This window comes from Hemitrygon akajei, chromosome 10, assembly GCF_048418815.1.
Source record: "Hemitrygon akajei chromosome 10, sHemAka1.3, whole genome shotgun sequence".
In the NCBI taxonomy this organism is placed as follows: Eukaryota; Metazoa; Chordata; class Chondrichthyes; order Myliobatiformes; family Dasyatidae; genus Hemitrygon; species Hemitrygon akajei.
Window position 1 is genome coordinate 56,800,730 of NC_133133.1, and position 18,436 is coordinate 56,819,165.

The 18,436-nt window shown below is 40.6% G+C and overlaps 1 protein-coding gene across 3 annotated transcripts in view; it reads left to right on the forward strand.

Annotated features, from left to right (window-relative positions):
- The window catches only part of phka1a (phosphorylase kinase, alpha 1a (muscle)), a 149,099-nt gene extending 135,835 nt beyond the window's left edge, over positions 1-13,264 (forward strand). For all 3 annotated transcript variants that reach the window (XM_073058362.1, XM_073058363.1, XM_073058364.1), the window contains 2 exons: positions 11,000-11,200; positions 11,941-13,264. In XM_073058362.1, the coding sequence (XP_072914463.1) occupies positions 11,000-11,200; positions 11,941-12,114 (375 nt within the window). In that variant the 3' untranslated portion in view covers positions 12,115-13,264. The remainder of the gene's footprint in view (positions 1-10,999; positions 11,201-11,940) is intronic.
- The last annotated feature ends 5,172 nt before the right edge of the window (positions 13,265-18,436 follow it).

Sequence of the window (18,436 nt, forward strand, 5' to 3'; positions counted from 1 at the left end):
AATGCTTGGCGATAGGTTGGGAAGAGAGCACATGAAAAATAGATATTGGTGCAAGAAATGGCATAAAACACGATGAATAGATCAAATGGAGCTGTAAATAAGAATATCAGAATCACTTCTAGTAGCTGCTGTCTGAATAACTGGGAGTGTTCCTCATAATCTGAAAGGGTTGAAGCTGTATTAGTATTAAATGCCAAATGGAAATATCAGGTTTCATTTATGAGACTGGAGAACTTTGTCACAACTTGAAGACAATTTGTGAGGACTACAAGGATTCTTGTGCTCCAAATTTTGGGACTGATCAATCTAATATTCTGTGACAAAATACAGATCAGTATATCTTGTGAATACTTCAGCTGCTGAAATGTCATCTGATATACACAAGCAAGTCTCATATGTGCAAGCACCAGTTTTGAGTAATTTGGGGCACATACAACTAATAACCGTTGAGGAGATACAGAGGTTGCAAACCATATTATTGGTATGGCCATTTTGAAGCTCAGAATTCTATTTAACATTATTCAACATTCTTGACTGAATGCATTTTTACCCTACCACAAGCAAACACTATTTAAAGGGATGATCATCTCTTTTCAGATGAGATCCCAATTGATTTCTAATATCTCTTATTGTACAAGTGTTTCATGCTTTTTAAAGTATTTAAAGGCTACAGACTTTGGTGTAAAATTTGCTAAAGAAATTGACTTCTACAGTTGTTCTGAAACATGAATACACCAGTTGGCAATTCCATTGGAACGTGATGTTACTGGGAAAATTAAAATAGCCATAGGGTCTAACAAGCAGGTAAAAGAGGAAAGAAGAGGAGGAGGAGCTCTTTACTTGGACAATTCATCAAGGTGTTCAGGAAACATATCTTCTGCCTGAATCTCAGTAAGGCACTGTTTGTGACATGCTGATACCTCAGTAGACACATTCCTGCTGAAATTTGCCACCTGCTGCAGAATGCATTTCCCCTTTGTGATGCAGACTGACTTTTAATGGCACAGTATGGTTTTAATGTGTGCTAGATACTTGAAATATGAAGTTACATTATGTGGCATGTTGCCACGCAGCAGTGCAGACTGTATGTTGTAAATATGTTAATTAACAGACAGAATACATTTGGTGTACTGCTTGAATTGGAAGCGATGGGCTTGCATCATGATCTCTGTGCCCGTTTTCATGGGATATGACATTTTAGTCTAGTCATTTTTCTCAAACAATTTAAAATTAATAGGTTATGGCCTAGAGAAATATATATCCAGAGAAACATATAGACTTAATCATGCATAGCTATCCAATAAATATTATTTTTGTGCTCCTGAATCTGTTAAATTTATAATTCAAAAGTCACTACAGAGTATATAAATAAAACAGATTGGCTATGGGCCAGGGCATCAATCTGAGGTTGGCACAGGTGGATTTCTGGGTTCACAATCTAGCTGGTGGGGTAGCAATGACAGAGATTGCAATGAAGTTGCATGGCAGGATGGGGTAAGGCTTTGCTAAGGGTATGTATTTGACTTGAAGAACTTATTTTTGATTCACACTCATCTTGTAATGACTAGATGCTTCCTGCAGTAGGTTTGAGGCTTTGGTGGGTATCGAGTACCTGGAATGCAGATACTGAGCCCTCAGTCATTTTTTCCCTCCAGTAAGTCCAGAAGGGCAGTAAGAATGAAAGCAGATCAGAGCACTGTAACCTCATCGCAGTATTCTCTTCATTCATTGTACATATGCACATTCAGATCTTGTCTCTGGAAAAGAGAGTAATCAGGAACTAACTTTTATCCCATCCAGAGCACTAAATCCTTTTCTATTTCAAAATTACACTAGCTGATAACACCACAAGGTAACCTTATAATTTTCTATGTCTCATTAACACATTTCACTTACCAATTCAGCTCTCAGTAATAGAAACATTAAATGATGTACGACAAAGTGACATTATTCAGACAAAAACATAGGCTGCAAGTTTTTACTGGAAAAATTTGCTGCATCAAATTCTTTCTCTGCTCATGACTAGAATATTCAGAGGTGCATGAGAGCAGTCTACTTTACTAGCTCTTCTTTACAATGAAGAAACAAATGTCTCTGCCAATTGGAACATAGTAGTTACATGCTCTTAATTTCTTTTAAAAGTTGCACAGGCCATGGATATTAGTTCCTTTCCACTATCCTCTTAAGCATTTGCCCAGTTTCTCTATTTCCAGTTCATAGCTTTGCATTCAGGCATTTTAGAATTAAGTTTTAATATAACCTCCACAAACCTCTCTTCTTATCTTCTCTCCTAATTTTAAAGCTGCCTTGAAACCAATCCCTTAATTAAAGCCTTCATTATTTAATAGTTGCTGCTGTAGTTACTAATATTTTCCTGTTTACGATCTGTGTTCCACTTTGAAATATTACCAACAAAGGGTAATCAGTCACAATTATCAGTTTGGATGTTTTGACTGCCCCAAAGGTACTCGGTTTTGTTTTGACAGCAATGTTAAAATAGTAAAATGATCAGACAATCCAGCAATGGCCTAGGTGTTGAATTTGGACACAGCAAAGTTGTTCCAGCCCAGTCTAAGCTTCAAAGCCCTAGCCATTATTATCGGGAGACTAAACGCCACATTAGGAGAACTGGCTAAAAGACTAATCAACTAACTGCCTGATGTATTTGTACTTTAGCTTCATATTTTACAGGCAATCTGTCATCTGAACCCCTGTGGTCCTGGGAATTAGTATTGACTCTGAAACCCAAAGAAATAGTGTCCTATCAAGTCAAACAAGTGCAAAAAAAACCTCTTCCTGATTACCTCTAACCATCCTGCCTCAGTCTTTGAATCAGTTAAACAATACTTGCAAGTGGCAAAGTGACTATATACTTAGCAACACACACAAAATGCTGGAGGAGGTCAGCAGGTGAGACAGCATCTAAAGAAATGGAAATGAAGCCAGTGTTATGGGCCAAGCCCCTTCTTCAAGACTGAGAAGGAAGGGGAAAGATGCTAGAAAAGAAAGGTGGGGAGAGGGGAAGGAGGCTAGGTGAAAGGTAAAAGGTGAGGCCAGATGGGTGGGAGAAGAAGGAATCTGATAGGAGAGGAGAGTGGACCATAGGAGAAAGAGAAGGAGGAGGGGATAGGCAGGTGAGAAGAAGTAAAAGATCAGTATGTGGAGGGGGGGGGGGGGGGCGGTGAATTAGTTTTTTGGAAGGAGAAATCAATGTTTATGCCACCAGGGTGGAGGCTACCTGGACAGAATATAAGTTGTTGCTCCTCCACCCTGATCGTGGCCTCATCATGGCACAAGAGGAGGCCATGGGCCAACATGTTGGAATGGGAATTAAAATGTCTGGTCACCAGGAAATCCTGCTTGTGGATGGTGTGGAGGTGCTCAGTGGAGCTCATTCCCCCCCTCTCCCCCACCCCCCCCCCACCGATTTATGATGGTCTTACCTATAAAGAGGAGGCCGCATTGGGAACACAGGACACAATGGATGACCCCAGCAGATTCGCAAGTGAAGTGTTGCCTCACCTGGAAGGACTGCCTGGAACACTGAATGGAGGTGTGGGCAGGTGTACCACTTAGGCTGGGATGAGTGGAGAAGGAAATCGTGGAGGGAGTTATCACTGTGGAAAGCGGAGGTGGGGATGGGGGGGCAGGGGGCGGTAAGGAAAGATGTGGTTAATGGTAGAGTCCCTTTGGAGTGGCAGAAGTTGTGAAGGATAATGTGTCGGATGTGGAGGCTGATGGGGTAATAGGTAAGAACAAGAGGAACTCTATCATTGTTAAGGCTGCAGGAAGATGGGGTGAGCGTGGATGTTACATAAAATAGAGGAAATGCAGGTGAGGTCAGCATCAATAGTAGAGGGAGGGATTTGCCGTTCTGTAGAGGAGGAATCTCTGATGTTGTGGAATGGAAAGCTGCATCCTGTAAACAGATGCGGTAGAGGTGAAGAAACTGGGAAATGGGAGCAGATAGGGTGGGAAAAGGGCAATTGAGATATATTCTTGGATATATGTGAGATACAGTCACCATATATTTAGTGGAGAATTTCATTGTCTACTGCCTTAAGAAGCTTGGTAGTTTCAGCAGAGTTCTGAAGGAAAGAACTGTTGGATTTGTCTGCATAAAGAATCGACAGAAGGAAATAACTTACATGACTTGGTGCAAAATATCTATCCAGGGTAGTAATAGTAGAAAAGACCAAAACGCAATCAACTTGAGTTCTGTGGCACAACCAACTTTCTAAATGAAACACGCATTAGTTGCAGAAAGTACACCAGCATAATCTGTAACCTCAAAAGCTGGCACCTTCCTCCATTTCATTCAGCCTAGATTCAGGTTCATTTATTTATCAAATGTTTATCGAAACATACAGTGAAATGCATAATTTGTGTTAATGATCCACACAAAGTAATGATATGACACAAAGTAACAGTTGACATTTCAGGTCAAGGCCCTTCATCAGTCCTAATGGCCCAAAACGTCAGCTGTTTACTCTTTTTCATAGATGCTACCTGGCCTACTGAGTTCCTCCAGCATTTTATGTTTGCTGCTTTAGATTTCCAGCATCAGATTTTCTCATGTTTGTAAACAGGAAAATAAGCCCCTTTCCTTCCCCCCCCCCCCCCCCCACTCATGCACCCACCCATATGCATACACAGTGCTCCAACCACAAGACAGGCCACCTTTAGCCTTTTGCAGACTCGTGGATTTGCAAACATTAGACTTCACAGGAATATCACAGGACAGGCTCTTTGACGTACATTTTCTGTGCCTGTCATGATGCCAATTTAAATCGCATGCCTGCCTGTACATGAGCTATATTCCTCTCAACCCTATCTGTTCATGTGTCTGTCTAAATGCACCTTAAATATTGCTATCATATCAACTTCCACCACTTCCTCTAGGCACCTACCATACTCTGTGTAAAATGTATAGTAAACTTGTAAACCTATCCCCTCACCTTTAGATGATAGAATAGATGGCTTTGTTGCCAAGTTTGCAGATGATACAAAGATTGGTAGAGGGGCAGATTATGTTGAGGAAAGAGGTAGGCTGCAGAAGGACTTAAACAGAGTAGGAAAATGGGCAAGAGAGTGGCAAATGAAATGCAATGTTAGGAAATGCATGGTCATGCACTTTGTTAGAAGAAATAAATATGCAGACTATTTTCTAAATGGGAGAAAATCCAAAAACTTGAAATGCAAAGGGACTTGGGTGTCCTTGTGCAGAACACCCTAAAGGTTAACTTGCAGGTAGAGTCGGTGGTGAGGAAGGCAAATGCAATGCTAGCATTCATTCAAGAGGTATAGAATACAAGAGCAGGGATGTGGTGCTGAGTCTTTATAAGGCAATGGTGAGGCCTCAGCTTGAGTATTGTGTACAGTTCTGGGCTATTCATCTAACAAAAGTTGTGCTGGCATTGAAGAGGGTTCAGAGGAGGTTCACAAGGATGATTCCGGGAATGAAAAGGTTATCATACAATGAATGTTTGATGGCTCTGGGTCTGTACTTGTTGGAATGCAGAAGGCTGAGGGTGGATCTCATTGAAACCTTCCAAATGTTGAAAGGCCTAGACAAAATAGATGTGGAAAGGATGTTTCCCATGGTGGGAGAGTCTAGGACAAGAGGGCACAGCCTCAGGATAGACAGGTGTCCATTTAAAATAGAGATGCAGAGATATTTCTTAAGCCAGAAGGTGCTGAATGTGTGGAATTTGTTACCACAGGCATCTGTGGAGGCCAGATCACTGGGTGTATTTAAGACAGAGTTTGATAGGGTCTTGATTGGACACAACATCAAAGGTTATGGGGAGTGGGGCTGAGGAGGGGAAAAAAGGATCTGCCATGGCAGAGTAGATATTTGGTGGGCCAAATGGCCTCAGTCTTCTCCTATGTCTTATTGTCTTGTGGTTTTCCCCTTCAGTGTTTAACACAGGGACAGAGGCTCTGACCATCTACCCTGTCTATGACTCTTGTAATTTTTATATATTTCTATCAGATGTGATACAGAATGTGATAAATGTGATACAAATATGATACAGCCTCTGTGATACAGAAAAAAGCAAACAAATTTGTCCAATTTCTCCATTATACTATATAACTCTCTAATACAGGCAACCTCTTTTGCATCCCTTCAAAACCTCCTTATCCATCCTGTAATGTGGTGATCAGAACTGCACACTGTATTCCAAATGTAGCTAACCAAAGTTTTGTACAGTTGCACCATGACTTCCTGACTTTTATACTCAACAGCTTGATTGATAAAGACAAGTATGGTACACCAATTCTTTATCAGCTGGCTTGTTTTTATTGCTACTTCCAGAGAACTAAAGACGTACATCACAAGGTCCCTCTGTATATCAATGTTCCTAGAGTTCCTGTCACTTACTACAGTATTTCCAAATGGTCAGAGAAACAGAGAAATAGTGAATCATTTAACAGCTTTCCTCACGATCCGTAACTCTGTTAAGTTTTTAAGTGAAATAAAAATTGGTAATCAGCCCACTTACATGTTTGTCCAAATCATTTATACTTAAACATCAGTAACACCAGAAGATACAGCACTGATTCTTGAGGAACAACACTGGAAACAGAACTCCAGTCAGAAAAATTCCTCTACATCATTATCCTCTTGTGGCAAAGGCAATTTTAAGTCCAATCTATCGAGTCTCCATAGATCCCATGTGCCTTAATTTTCTGAATCTACTTATCACCAGCATTTTAGTAAGGTGTTTGACATGGGCTTCTTCAAGAAGATTAAGATGCATGGGATCCATGATGAATTGGCTGTTTGGATTGAAAATTGGCTTGCCATAAAAGGCAGGAACAGTCTATAGTCTTATTCTTTCTGGAGATCTGTGATCCGTGGTGTTCCGCAGGGATCTGTTGATGCACCATCAATAACTCTCTGAGACGTGAGGCGAGATATCGGCTTTTATTGACTGGAAGAAAGAACAAGCAGCAATTGACCACCATGTTACATCCTGGAGACTGAGAGGCAGGGCTCAGGCCCCAATCGCCTTTATACCGGGGTCTGTGGGAGGAGCCATGGTCAGTGGGAGGAGCCACAGGAGCAGTCAGCGGGGGGGACGTGTCCAGACAGGTATATGTAGTTCACCACATCTGTACTGGGAGCTCTACTGGTTATGATGTATATACTGTAAATGATCTGGATGAAAACGTAGATGGGTGGGTTCGTAAGTTTGAAGATGATATGTAGATTGGCGGTGTTCGATATAATATAAAAGACTGGCAAAGGATACAACAGGATTTAGATCCGTTGCACATATGAATGGAGAAATGGCAAATGGAATTCAACCTAACCAAATGTGAAGTGTTGTACTTTGGAAGATCAAATATAGAGAGGCAGTACACTATTAATGGCAAGACTCTTAATGATATTGATATGTAAGGGGTCATGAGGTTCAAGTTCATAAGCATCCTGAAATGGCTATACAGGTTGATAAGGTGGTAAAGAAGGCATATGCATGCTTTCCTTTTATTAGTTGAGGAATTGAATTCTAGGGTTGGGAAATTATGTTGCAGTGTTTTAATACTCTAGTTAGGCTGCCTCTGGTTTATTGCATTCTATAGTGGGGTCACCGTATTATAGGAAGGATATTGAGGCTTTAAGAAAGATGCAGAAGAGGTTTACCAGGATGCTGCTTGGAGTCAAGGGAGAGGTTGGAAAAACTTGAGTTGTTTTCTCTCAGGGGAGATCTGATAAAGGTGTACAATTTAATGACAGGCATAGATAGAGTAGACAGCCATTATCTTTTTCCCAGGGTTGAAATGTCTAATAGCAGAGCGCTTGTATTTGAGGGAAGAGGAGATATGTTTAAAGGAGGTATGTGGGTCAAGTTTTTTTTATACAGAGCTGTGGATGTCTTGGTTGGTGATGCAGACAAATGCAGTAGTGTTGTTCAAGAAGCTTTTAGGCACGTGAATGTACAGGAAATGGAAGGATATGGAAATCTGGTAGGCTGAAGAGATTAGTTTACTTGACATTTAAGTACTAATTTAGGTTGACACATTGTGATTTGAAGGACCTGTTTCTGCACTATACTTTCTACATTCTTTGAGGGACTTTACTGAAAGCTTTGAACTTCAAATTCTTTTGTATACAGCATTAATCTTCAACTCTTACCAGTTTATAATTTCCTGAGGAACAACATAGGCTATTCTTCAGTCCTCTGGGACCTCGTGTCTGGCTATACAAGATGCAAAGATCTTTGTCAAGGCCAAAAGCACAATTTGTCCACCAACATAAATACAAGGAAATCTGCAGATGCTGGAAATTCAAACAACACACACAAAATGCTGGTGAAACACAGCAGGCCAGGCAGCATCTATAGGGAGAAGCACTGTCGACGTTTCGGGCTGAGACCCTTCGTCAGGACTAACCAAAAGGAAAGATAGTAAGAGATTTGAAAGTAGTGGGGGGGAGGGGGAAATGCAAAATGATAGGAAAAGACCGGAGGGGGTGGGATGAAGCTAAGAGCTGGAAAGGTGATTGGCGAAAGTGATACAGAACTGAGAAGGGAAAGGATCAAAGGATCATGGGACAGGAGGCCTCAGGAGAAAGAAAGGGGGGGGGGGGAGAACACCAGAGGGAGATGGAGAACAGGCAAACAACTAAATATGTCAGGGATGGGGTAAGAAGGGGAGGAGGGTCATTAACAAAAGTTTGAGAAGTCAATGTTCATGCCATCAGGTTGGAGGCTACCCAGCCGGTATATAAGGTGTTGTTCCTCCAACCTGAGTTTGGATTCATCTTGACAGTAGAGGAGGCCATGGATAGACATATCAGAATGGGAATGGGATGTGGAATTAAAATGTGTGGCCACTGGGAGATCCTGCTTTTTCTGGCGGACCGAGCGTAGGTGCTCAGCGAAATGGTCTCCCAGTCTGTGTTGGGTCTCACCAATATATAAAAGACCACACCGGGAGCACCGGACGCAGTATACCACACCAGCTGACTCACAGGTGAAGTGTCGTCTCACCTGGAAGGGCCCTGAATGGTGGTGAGGGAGGAAGTGTAAGGACAGGTGTAGCACTTGTTCCGTTTACAAGGATAAGTGCCAGGAGGGAGATTGGTGGGAAGGGATGGGGGGGTACGAGTGGACAAGGGAGTCGCGTAGGGAGCGATCCCTGCGAAAAGCAGCTTGGTAGTGGGATCCCATTGGAGGTGGCGGAACCTAAATATTCTGGCTACCAGATTAATTCAAAGATTAGATATCATGTCCATCTTTGAGCTTAACATCAGCTCCAACAACATTGCCAAAACTTGACTCTATCCAAGATGAAGCAGTCCTCTCAATTGGTACCTCTTAATGTCCTACACTATTGTTTCTTTCTGCACCATTGCTGTGGTGCGTACCACCTTCAAAATTTACAGCAGTTACTTGTCTCAGCTATTCCCAACAGCATTTCCCAAGCTTACAACCTCCACCAACAAAGAGGACCAGGGCCACAGGGACTTGGGGACACTACCACCTGCAGATTCCCTCATGTTGCATGTCATTTGATTTGGAAACATAATTCAGTTCCTTTACTGTCAGTAACTATACAAGAAGAGTTCTAGCGGTTCAAAAAGTGACTTGTCACTAAAATTCTCAAGGGGACAGGGATTGGCTAAGCCGCCCCTGTCAGAGGCAACTACGGCCCCAAAATTAATAAATCAATCAAAATAAATATTCTTTTCCAATAAAAATTGTTTGGAGAGCTTATAGTAATCTTTCTGAAGCATGTGGCACAGAAATATGTATATCCAGTATTCCAGCTGAGGTTTCAGTAGTGATTTGTAAAAGTTTATAAAGATTTCCTTGTTTTTTTTTGTTTCTGTATTTTAAAAAAAAGATACCTCATGAATTTTTAACCATTGTAACAACTCCTCTTGCATCAAATCTGGTCACCTCAGGCCCTACGGAGACCATAGACAAAATTTACTGAAATGATTCCAGAAATGAGGGATTCAGTTTGCATGGTTGGGTGGAGAAGCTGAGGTGAATGGGCCAGCACTGCTGTGAGGTGGACACTTTTTAATAATAAATAATGAATAGGATTTCACTAATAATAGGAATTTTAGAAACAGATCTAACCTGTGTCTTCAAGGGGGAGCGAATAAAACTAAAGATGCTAGAAAGAGCAGAAGTGATAGTGATCCTTGAAAATATACCACTTTATCACTTCATACAGCTGGTAAAACAGCTGTTCCCAACTCCTGTCTTCTTCTGTGCCTCAGCAAGTATTCTCTCCATTGGGATATTTCATCTTTAATCCTGTGGGCAGCATCTTTACTAATGGATTTATCACACAATACATTATGAAATTAATTTTTAAAATCTGTGTGTTCATCAATTGCACTACTCTCGTCAATCCTCCATTACTTCAAAGAACTCATTTAATTTTGTCAACTGTCATCTCTAACAATCTGTCAGAGTTTCAATTTATTAACTCATTTTTTAAGATGTGATTGATTTTTGTTCAGATGTTCACTGAGCACTGTCATTAAGGCAACTAGCCTGTCATCGTTGGAGGCGTAAACTTGCAATTCTCCATTTTCTGTATCATTCCTAAAACTCAGACTGTTGGAAGATTATAATCAAATCCTCTGATGTCAGTTACCTAAGCTGCATCCCATCCTAACAATGTTCATCTGTTTTATCCCATTCAAATTCTCTGTTGCCTCCTCCTCAATTGTTTAGAGAATTAGAGGTGATCTATCTACTTGGGCCTCAATCCACACAATGATTTTTTTTGTTTTGTTTTTGCTCCAATTTGACCTGTCTTCAATTCACCAACCCTTTCTTATTGATATGTTCATAAAAAACATTTTAAGTTTTCTGTGAGTGCATTCTTGTACATTCCTTTTGCCTTGTTTTTCAATTCTTAGAACTTAAAGCATTTGGTTTGGTGCTGTATTGTATAATAAATGTAACATTATGAACACAGATGCGAAGTGTACATTTTTATTTACTTGATCATTTCTTCTTCTGAACAGATGACTCCTGGTGAGATTAAGTTTGCTGTTCAGGTGGAGACTTTCCTAAACTGTGTGCCACAGCCAGAATATCGGCAGCTTCTTGTGGAGACGATCCTTGTGCTAACCACGCTGGTGGAAGTAGACATAGCGAACATTGGTAGAACAATTTATATTGAGGACATTGCACACATGGCAAATAACCTATTCATTCAGGAGCAGGTAAAATTGACTTTTTCATTCATAAAGAAGGATTTTTTTCCTTTCTAATTCCAATCCTTCTTCTGACCAAAAGGTTGGATGGGGAGAGGATAATCCACAAAATCCAGATTGTGTCCAGGTTTGCAATCACTTCAGGCACTAATAATCTTTTCATTTTCTCCATCAATGTTATAAATTTTCTGGATACGTTCTCTGTGAATAATACATGAGTGGGAGCCCAAATCCATAATGATGAAGTTACTAGACTGATGTTCACATACTTAGACTCACCAGAGAATATGAGAATCAGTTAAATTCAAGTAATTTAATAAACTTTAAATAAAAAGCTTGACTAATAGTGATAATGAAATTATTAGATTGTTGTAAAAATACGTTTGGTTCACAAGTGGCCTTCAAAAAAGCAGGAAAGGAAATATGCTGACATTAACACGGCCTGTCGACTCATAGCAGTATTCTCTGAAATGCCTGGTCTATCAGGATGCAGCAATGTCCTATAATTGAGAATTGTCAATAAATCCTGTTCTTGTGACATCTTCACATTTCAAGAACAAATAAAACAAACTACGTTATTCCTCTAGATCAGGGGTTGCTCACCTGGGGTCCACAGACCCCTTGGTTAACGATAGTGATCCATGGCTTAAAGAAAGGTGTGGAACCCCTGCTCTAGATTCATATTAAGACTGAATGATTCGGTTTTAACAGAGCTATGGCACTAACTGGATTCTCACTTCTCTTCTTAGGCAGCCTTGGGAGCCAATGATGAAATGCTAGAGAAGGATGAAACCACCGGGATTTGTAAATTGTTATATGACAGTGCTCCAAGTGGTCGTTTTGGCACCATGACTTATATTTTGAAGGCCGTAGCTATATACATAGAAGATTTCTTACCAGCTGATGGGTGCCAAGTGCAATAAAATATTTATGAACTCAAATTAGATTGTGACACTGAACAAAGAAGCACAATGCATAACATGAAAATCCAGAAACTTTATCCATGTTGAGTTACTCACAGTTGCAAAGCAGAAATGACTGTGAATTAAATACTTACCAATTAAATTTTCCAAGGAAGCATGACCTAGTATATTTCTGAATCCCTTTTGTTTAGTAGAGACTGAGAAAGATCTAAGATTTTATATAAGTCTTTTATGTGAATTGCGAATGCAGAAAACTTGCATCATTAAAGAAAGCTATTAGGCCAGAAGTTCAATTAATTTCTGCCAGTGGATGGGTTTTTCAGTCCTGTATAAACTCATTAGGATTAAAAGTCAGATACTGGAAATTAAAACAATGTATTTTTGCTGTAAACTGGTATATAAACAGTAAAATTACCTCAGCATCACTTCCCATCATAATGTTTTCACTGTTGCATTATATACTGAATTTGCATTGAGAATACTAAGTTCTCATAAAACCTCAGGAACAAATAAGCAAAATAATGAAAAAATGTTTTTCCCTTGCACTGACAAGGACTGCCGATTTTGGTCCTGTAGTTTGTATTTCCTTTTTATTTATAATTTTTTAAGTAAGTTTACACTTTGACAGTAATGATCATTGCAATAGATCTGCCTTATCTTAATCTGTAAGAAATGATTTTGGAAGTTAAATTAATTTTAAAAATAATTTAAACCAGAATCTTTTGTCTATTTTGGCAATACATTTGTTATCTTTGCTACTTAATGATTTGCATGTGGTTGAGCTATTTAACATATTCCTTTATTATTTCCAAACAAGGACAATCAAGCCTGTTGAACGTTAGAATGATATGCAACTGCATTCACAAGGGAGCTTGGAGCTTGATTACTTGGAATATCTGATGTGTAAAAAAAAAACTTGAGTGTGAGCATTGTAGCAAAAGATAAAAAGTACCTTGGAAGCTCAGAGTGTGGGGTGAGCTGCTTTGGATAATATTTATGAAGATGTTATATTCAGATCTTTACAATGGCCTTGAAAATGGCATCATATTCTAATAACAATTATACTTCACTTAATTCGACCCACTTCAATGCTTTTATCTATCTCAGGAAAATCTAAACCAGTTAATAAAATATTTATTAAACTAGCAAATTCATTTTTTTGTTGTGCCAATAATTTTAACTGATACTTATTAACCTGAACTAGTATTCACGTATGTGTTATTGTCTTCCTGAATTTTTGTGTTGCCTCTCAAATCTGTGCACGATTGCATGTCTGAACAGCACAAAAAGGGAACCAATCAAAGTCTTTCTCTATTACTGCAATGCATAATCCACTTTTGGCCTAGCTGTAGTTTACGATGTGATTTAACAAATACATCTACATCTCTTACCTGTAACCAGTAGGATAAGGTAGCCTTCGATTGATTTTACCTAACGTTATGCCTTGAAAATAATTTATCAGTGCATTTTCCAATCCTGCAATGTTGCTTCATGAAATCTTTGTGGATTACAGTAATCATTGTCCACATTCAGTTCTCTCCAGATGGACCTCAAAGATATGAAATCCAGTTTCACTTCATGGTCATCACATCTTTATGGTCATTGCACTTGCTGAAGAAAGATACAAAACTAGAAAGATATGGAAGTTAAATTATTATGGTCAGTTACAGAGACTAGGCCTGTGCTCACCTGAGATAGTAAAATTAACAGGAAATATAATTGTCTTTTGTGCTAATTAAACAAGCTGATTTTTGATTTTGTGGCAGCTTTATGTTTTGGCACGTCAGAGCAGGCATGAGGGATTCAGTCATTTAAGCATATATTCTCTGGATTATATTAGAATGAGAGAGGGTTTTCATAGAAACCTATACAATTATAACAAGTTTAGAGAGACTAAATATAAGGAAGTTGTTCCCAACCTCTAAGGAACCCAGTACCAAAGGCCATAGTGTCAGGATAATGGAACAAGCTGATTAGAATTGAACTCGAGAATTTTTTTTTCACCCAGACAGTGGAGAACTTATGAAATTCTCTAGCTTTGTTGGCAGTGGATACAGAATTATTAAATATATTCGAGGTGGAGGTAAATGTCAAAGGGATATGTTCTCATGCAAAAAAATAATCTCTCTGAAACTTTTCCAAGACCTTTATTAAAGGTGGCATAGTGCATTTAGTCCTAACCTTTGTGTGTTCTCCTGTAACCACAAGGGTTTTCTCCAAGTGCTCTGGTTTCTTCCCACATCCCAAAAATGTGTAGATTGGCTACTTTTAAATATTAGTGTATAAGTGGTTGGTAGAATCTGGGATTATGAAGAGAGGACTGGGGCTATGGAGAGAGAGATTAGTCTAAATGTGTGTTTGACGGTTCAAGCAGTCTCAGTAAGCCAAAGAGTCTGTTTCTGGACCGTATGCTGTCCCATGAACACAATATAGTAACAGATTAGTACTCTTTTATTTAATACAATACCCTCAAATCCATCAATGGATTTACTGTATTGAACATGAACTTTTGGTGATCACTATAAAATCTTCCTCAATCTCCTTAAGAGCATGTGGTTCTTCTGCTGTGACTTATCTGGGTTAAAAAACAGTTCCCTTTGGTCCGTTCTGATGGTGCATTCACATCTGCATTAGTTTTAATTATCTTTATTTGGAATGTGGACATCACTGGCAGTTTCAGCAATTAATGTTGTCCTTAATTGTTCTTTAATGCCTTAACCTTTTCACATATCTTTGTATTTTCAAACGTACTGACCACAGTGCCATCACCACAATCCAATTTATAAACAAAACTGGACAGCAGGTTGAGGACTGATCTGTGGAGAAGGGCATTGCCAATGTGCCTCCAGGCTAATGAACAGCCTCTAGTTACATTTTTTTAGTTGCAAGATTAGAGTCAATGAATATACAAACATACACAATTCCTCAAGTTAATTAAAGGACACTTGCCAGGAAATTGAATGTCATGGTGTTGTTTTATTTCCTGCAATATGCAGTTGATTATCAATTTAACCTAGAGTAAATCTTAACCACAATGGATTCAGCAGATGCTGGAAATCTAGTTCAACACCCATAAAATGCTGGAGGAACTCAGCATATCAGACAGCATCTATGGAGTGGAATAAACGATCAACGTTTCAGGCCAAGACACACGAAAGGAAGGGGAAAGAATTCAGAATAAGGAGGAGGGGTGAGGGGAAGGAGTACAAGCTGGCAGGTGATGGGGAAGGTGGATGGGTAAGGGTGGTCAGATGGAGTGAGAAGCTGAGAAGTGATATGTGGAAGAAGAAAAGGGTTGGGAAAACTTGCCTTTTGTGATAGACGGAGCAAAGGCCCTTGATGAAGCTGACTGCAAGTCACAGATGCAGAGGAGGTCACACCGGAGCAGCAGATATAGTAGATGAACCTGACAAATCTACGGGTGAGATATCACCTCACCAGTAAGGACTGTTTGGGGCTCTGAATAGTGGTGAGGGAGGAGGTGTAGAACTTGTTCTGCTTGCAGGGGTGAGTGTCAGGTGATAGGTCAGTGGGGAGGGATAAGTGGACAAGAGAGTCATGAAGCGAGTGGTCCCTATGGAAAGAGTGGGTGGGGGAGGGAAAGATATATTTAGTGAAGATGGCAGAAGTTATGGAGAATGATGTGCTGGATGCAGAGGCTCGTCGGGTGGTAGGTAAGTTAATGTCCAGGAAATGGGGTGGGGGTTATGGATGAGGGCAGCATCTATGGTAGAGGAAGAGAAACCCATTCTTTAAAGGAGGACATCTCAGACGTTCTGGAATGGAAAACCTTATTCTGAGAAACTGAGAAAAGGGAATAGCATTTTTACAACTGATAGAATGGGTGAGAGTCAGTAGGTTTATAAAAGATATCAGTAAACAGTCTATCACCAGGGAGAGAAAAGGGACAGAGTGTCCGAGATGGTGTAAATCATGTGTGAACATTTGTGGGTCATATCACACCATTAATGAAACTTGTATGGGCACTTCTTGTCATGAGACACCCTTGTGATTTCTTCATGAAGAAGCATTTAAAGAAGCCCAAATCATACTGCTTGGGGACATCCATAAGAGCGGGTTCTTAAAACTGGACTGTGTGCTCAGTCCACTGCTGTTCACTCTGCTGACCCACAACTGTGCTGCAACACACAGCTCGAACCATATCATCAAATTCGCCAATGACACGACCATGGTGGGTCTCATCAGCAAGAACGACGAGTCAGCTTACAGAGAGGAGGTGCAGCGGCTAACGGACTGGTGCAGAGCCAACAACCTGTCTCGTAATGTGAACAAAACAAAAGAGATGGTTGTTGACTTCAGGAGGGCACGGAGCGACCACCCCCCGCTGAACATCGACGGCTCCATGGTAGAGATCATTAAGAGCACCAAATTTCTTGGTGTTCACCTGATGGAGAATCTCACCTGGTCCCTCAACACCAGCTCCATAGCAAAGAAAGCCCAGCAGTGTCTCTACTTTTTGCGAAGGCTGAGGAAAGTACATCTCCCACCCCCCAACCTCATCACATTCTACAGGGGTTGTATTGAGAGCATCCTGAGCAGCTGCATCACTGCCTGGTTCAGAAATTGCACCATCTCAGATCGCAAGACCCTGCAGTGGATAGTGAGGTCAGCTGAGAAGAATATCACGGTCTGTCTTCCTGCCATCATGGACATTTACACTACATGCTGCATCCGCAAAGGAAACAGCATTATGAAGGACCCCATGCACCCGTCATACAATCTCTTCTCCCTCCTGCCGTCTGGGAAAAGGCTCCGAAGCATTCGGGCTGTCATGACCAGACTATGTAACAGTTTCTTCCCCCAAGCTAACAGACTCCTCAATATCCGAAGCCTGGACTGACACCTTGCCCTACTGTCCTGTTTGTTTTTTATTGTAATGCCTGCACTGTTTTGTGCACTTTATGCAGTCCAGTGTAGGTCTGTAGTCTAGTGTAGCTTTCTCTGTGTTGTTTTTTTTATTATTATGTAGTTCAGTCTAGTTTTTTGTACTGTGTCATATAACACCATGGTCCTGAAAAACGTCGTCTCATTTTTACTATGCACTGTACCAGCAGTTATGGTCGAAATGACAATAAAAGTTGACTTGACTTGACTAATCTGGGAAGTCTGCAGGTGGGTGAAACATGCAGCTGTATCCTTTGGCCAGCCCAGCCCTGACCTACACTGTACCAATTCCCCCAACATCTGATCTCCAACATGGATCAAACCAACTTTACAACTCAATTTCAGCACTCCTTCCTCCCTGCATTCTTCATTCCTAATTCATTCTCTTCCACTATTCCCCAATGATGTTACTGCAATTTTCATCATCTTCCCAATGCTGATGTTGTTCTTTCCATCACTAACACAACCCATCCACAACCTTGACATTAATGGACGACTCCTGACCATCCTCACGTAACCCCACCAATAACATCAGCCAGCTTGATCCCAGCTCATGCTGGGCTCCACTCCCAAGTCTGACCTTGAGTACAGACTCACAAATGAGAAAATCTGCGGATGTTGGAAATCCAAGCAACACACACAAAATGCTGGAGGAACTCAGCAGGCCAGGCAGCATCTAGGAAAAGAATACAGTCGACATTTTGGGCCGAAACCCTTCAACAGGACTGGGGAAAAAAGCTGAGGAATAGATTTAGAAAGTGGGGGGATGGGAGTAGTACCTGTCTACTTCTTTGGCAAGGGCTCTCCACCCCGCACCAACGACCCCTTCTCCCATCTTTAACCCTCCTCCTCCTCCTGGACACCCGGCCCTGTGTCCTGTCAGCTCTCCACTCACTCCACACCGACGAGATGTTCCTTAGTGGGGTCCTGTTCGAGAGGTAAGTAAGAGGAGGTGTCCGAGGCTTGGTGCTGGGCCTCAGCAAGGTAGAGATCAGTACATCAGACTACTACAGTACCTCCCTTACCTGAGGGTTTGATGGTGAGGTTAAGATTGGTGCAGAGGGAATACAGAGTGGTACCTTTCAAATTTTAAAAAAAGCTGTCATACCTTAGTTTGGCAAATGAAGCACTTGTAAAACAAGACAGAACAAAAAAGAATCGCAACAAATTTCCTTTATCCTCTGTCCTAGTAACTTAATCAGAACAGTTAAATAATTCTTTCCTATTCAGAAGCTACTGTATGTTGAGTAATTACCAAGGTCTATTTAATTAACGAAAGCTACCATAGAAGTTATTCAGATTTTGTCTATGTGTAGTATTAATTAATTCATTCCTCAGGACTGACTAGCTATACTGTAAAACTAACATTTTTGCTAAAATAGAACAGTGCCTGAATTTGTGCAGTTTGAAATGTGAA